Here is a 4,055-nt window from a genome sequence, read left to right on the forward strand (position 1 = left end):
AAGAACTTCTTTGATATTTGGAAATGTAGAATTTATAAGGCCTGGGTACCTAAATTTTACCAAAAAAGCAACCTACTTAGAACTGCCTATAATACATTACTGGAATATTAAGCTTTATTAGATGGTTAACAATTGTGAATTTGGGTCTTCCTGCACAAAAGAAAATAATCTAAAACAACTTACCACACAAAGAAGATATTGCCCTTAAAATTTCATTTATACAGCAACAACAATACTCCTGTACAACTCTTGTTTATCCCAGTAATTGTATATAAGACTATAACTCAATAATTCCACTTTTAACACATTTAAACACTCAATTTTATTTCAGTATTTTCAGAATAATCAGATTATCATAATTCCTTAGATCTGTTTAACAGAAATTTAACAAAATGTGCTAGGACTTCATCATTAAAACCTTTCACATCATTATTTTCTATCGATTCATACAGGGGCTTACTTTCAGTCCCCCAACAAATGTTCCTTCTTGGATTATTTTGGTCAGCCTCAACAGTTAAAGCCAAGGTGTTTAGCTGGTAACAAAAAAAGGCAAAGTATCTTCCTTCAAAAATCACAGCCTGGGATACAAAGGGTCGAGTCACATCGTCCTCACTCCAGAATCCTGAGAAAGAAGAAAAGTCACTTAACATAAATATTTCTCTACCAACAAAAAGTGAATTGTCAAAAGCACTGCAAACAAGGGTCTCTGGCATATTGGACTGGAAAGCTAAAAAAGTGTTTCAAGCGAACAGGGACCTGACTGTAGAATACGTATATAATTTCTCAAAGCAGCTGCACCTTCCCCTTGGATCACACAGCTGCTGCCATCTGCAGGTGCCAGTAAAAAAATGTATTTAATAAGCTGCAGGCAGATCCTATGTTATGGCTTTCTGAAACTGTGGTTATCAAAATAAGTCATTCTGCAGTGCAAGATGATCACACAATACAAAGTATTATTGTTGCTTCAAGAAGCAGCAGCCTCAAAATTGGAAACCAGTTTCCGAGTTGGCAGTACATATTCAAGATATATTCCTGATTTCACAAACAGCCATTATGCGTCACAGATCAGCATCATCCATTTCTCCAACACATAGGACCATGTCTGGAATTCTTTTACAGATGTCAAAATGCACAAATTAAAATGTATAGTGGCTTAATTCTTTTACAAAATGTTCAATTTGTAAATGAATTTAACATTTTCTGGGATAACTAAGAATTCAATAGATAGCATAAATCAATAAAACAGTGCAGGTATGCTTATGTTTAATTACAAAGATGGACAAAATGATTCCATTAAAATTCCATTAAAAACAACGGTTTTGATGTTTGAAACAGATTGTTCTCACCTTAGTGGGAGTGTCTCAATTCTGCTCGGAACATTCGGGTATAAGAAGATTGTAACAAGCTTGAACATTTCCAGTATAGTCAGAAGACTATCAGCTAACTTACAATAAAGCTAGAACATGAGATTTGGGGGATGGGAGGGAGAAAAATCTCCAGCTCAAACCAGGGTATATCACCTAAACTGTTCTGACATTTGATAATTTTTTACACTTTTTAATTTAATTACCTTGGTACATTGCTTGTGCTCCAGTCCATGCAAAGAGACTTGCAACTGCATTGGCTCGATATGGAACATCAATCTGATCAGTGAGATTCAGTCCTATCAGTCTTTCTCGTTTCACCCTGTCAGGAAGCAAGTGAAATTGGGTGTGCCCATAGCAGCATGGATCCGATACTTGAGAACCTAAAACCAAAAGAGATTTTAGATAATTTTCTATGCAAGGTCAGAAAAGCATAGGCACAGTTGATAGCAGCACATTTTGGTATATAGTTCAATTTCATACTCATGTACTTAAATTTATCTTCCAAAAACTATTATCAACTGCTTTAACTAAAGAAAGCAATTACAACCAACTTTATTTCTACTTGGAAATCTTTGTGTTTGTGACGGGAAAAAACAAAAACTCTGATTTTTGGTTTTGCTGATTAAATAGATTTGTTGTTATAGAAATAGCTAGTATATATCATGCAAAAATAAAAAGTTGAGGCTGCAGAGGTAGTCTTTGATTTACCACAGTTCGTTTAGTGACCGAAGTTACAACAGCACTGAAAAAAAGTGGTATGACCGTTTTTCACACCTATAACCACTGCAGCATTCCCATGGTCATGTGATCAAAATTCAAATGCTTGCCAACTGACTCATATTTATGATGGTTGCAATGTCCCAGAGTATGTATCACCTTTGGTGATCTTCTGACAAGCAAAGTCAATGCCTTATTCTACTGTGCTAAAAAGAGTTCTAAACCAATGCATTTTTTTTTCTTTTTCCCTTTTACTCTTCCCTTTTTCCTCTGCTACTTTGCTATTATTTTCATTTTTCTTTGTATTTTATATTTTTATAAAGTAATAAAAATCTGGATTACAAAAAAAGAAAGACACAATGACACAATAGTCTTACCTATAAATATTCTGTTCTCATACTGTCGTTTGAACAATGGAAGTTTGTTAGGTAAATGCTGGATAACAGGAATATCTCCAGGGCCCAGGTAATCAAGAGGCTCAAACTTAAAGAAAGAAAACCAGCTCAGGAACTAAAAATGATGTATAATTTTTTTTATCATATCATAAATAATGAATTCTATCATCTCTTATTTACCATTTCTACATTAAGCCACTAATACCTGTTGGACTGCAGAAAGGTAGAAAGTTTAAGCAGAAAAGGAATTCCCTTTACTAATCTCACAGAATCATGATATTTGTAGCCATGTGGTACTGTTAAGATGTACAGGAATTAAAAACCCATAATTCCCAATGTTATCACCCTGACTGAAATTCCAGAAGTTCCCAGCGTATCAACAGGGCAGCAACTGGAGAAAAACTGAGAAAGAAAAAAAAATCATGATGTGTGCACCAGACCAACAGAAAAAAGTGAATTCATAAAAAACATGTATAATGTTCTGTGCCCCTCATGGCTCAGGTCCTCCTTTCTGTGATATATTACCTTAACTTTACTCACAATGAATTAGGAAATACCTTGAGCCACAAATGGATTCAATCTTGTTTCTGCTATTTGGATTACAATGGCATTCCACCCTCTCTTGATCAAGCCTGCTGAGGTTCGCTGAGAGACACTAACATCACCACTGCTTCCCACCTCTGCCCCCCCTTTTGAAACTGTCATTCTTATGTACTCTAAAAGCTACAAAATGTGAAAGACCCGAAAAATGCTAGATTCACTCACCCTTTTTCCCATTATACCTTAGGTTGGAATGTAAAAGACAGCAAGAAATGGGTATATCCTGATTTTTCTACCAGTGGTCAGCTGACAAGCCCTAATTCAAGCTTTGACAGTGTCTCTATGGGACTAGAAGTGCAGCTGCCCTTAGCCTGTTTCCTGCCCCAAAGAACAAAGCAACACCTTCTGCTCAACCTAAGGGATCACATATGGTGCATGGCCAAAACAGGCAAGATGTTGTCCTCCTTTTAACCACTTTGTATGGAAGGGAAGGAGGAGGAGGTGCCACAAAAATGACCTAGACCTCACTATAAACTAAAATTCAAAATAGCAAAGAGACTGTAAAGATGAAATCTGAAGATACCATAAAGAGCAACATAGCTTTATTTAATGTGGCTGCATTATGCACTATATACTGAACCTGAAATAAATAACAACAATGAATATGAGTACAGTAATATTTCTGAAATTTTTTTAAAGAAGGCATTTTTGGGTCCAAAATCCTCCCCTACAAAGAAAACTACTCACTACATGCTTCCATAAGTCCCACTATGCTGACTATTCATCTTTACTTATAAGTGTGATTGCAATTTTTTAAATAAAATGTTGAATATTAATATGTTCACATACTGTAGTATGATTTATCTGACATTTGAGGATGTGGAAATGAAGCATAATGGAAGTTTAAATCAAACAATAAAAATAAACGGTTCAAAGAAAAGAGATATAGGATATATTCCAATTTACATCTACTTGTATTCAAAATATCCCTTGCCAAACCTTTTTTTTTTTTTTTTTTTTTAATTTTTTTTTTTTT

The 4,055-nt window shown here is 34.9% G+C and overlaps 1 protein-coding gene across 1 annotated transcript in view; it reads right to left on the reverse strand.

Moving 5' to 3' along the window:
* Nucleotides 1-233: 233 nt before the first annotated feature.
* Nucleotides 234-4,055, reverse strand: part of MRPS30 (mitochondrial ribosomal protein S30) — an 8,777-nt gene continuing 4,955 nt past the window's right edge. Inside the window, exons 4-6 of the mRNA XM_029284854.1 lie at nt 2,462-2,567; nt 1,571-1,747; nt 234-622 (exon numbers count right to left, since the gene is read on the reverse strand). Of these exons, the coding sequence (XP_029140687.1) occupies nt 354-622; nt 1,571-1,747; nt 2,462-2,567 (552 nt within the window). The 3' untranslated portion in view covers nt 234-353. The remainder of the gene's footprint in view (nt 623-1,570; nt 1,748-2,461; nt 2,568-4,055) is intronic.

This window comes from Protobothrops mucrosquamatus, unplaced genomic scaffold (assembly GCF_001527695.2).
Source record: "Protobothrops mucrosquamatus isolate PMUCROS unplaced genomic scaffold, P.Mucros_1.0 scaffold1035, whole genome shotgun sequence".
NCBI classification, from domain to species: Eukaryota; Metazoa; Chordata; class Lepidosauria; order Squamata; family Viperidae; genus Protobothrops; species Protobothrops mucrosquamatus.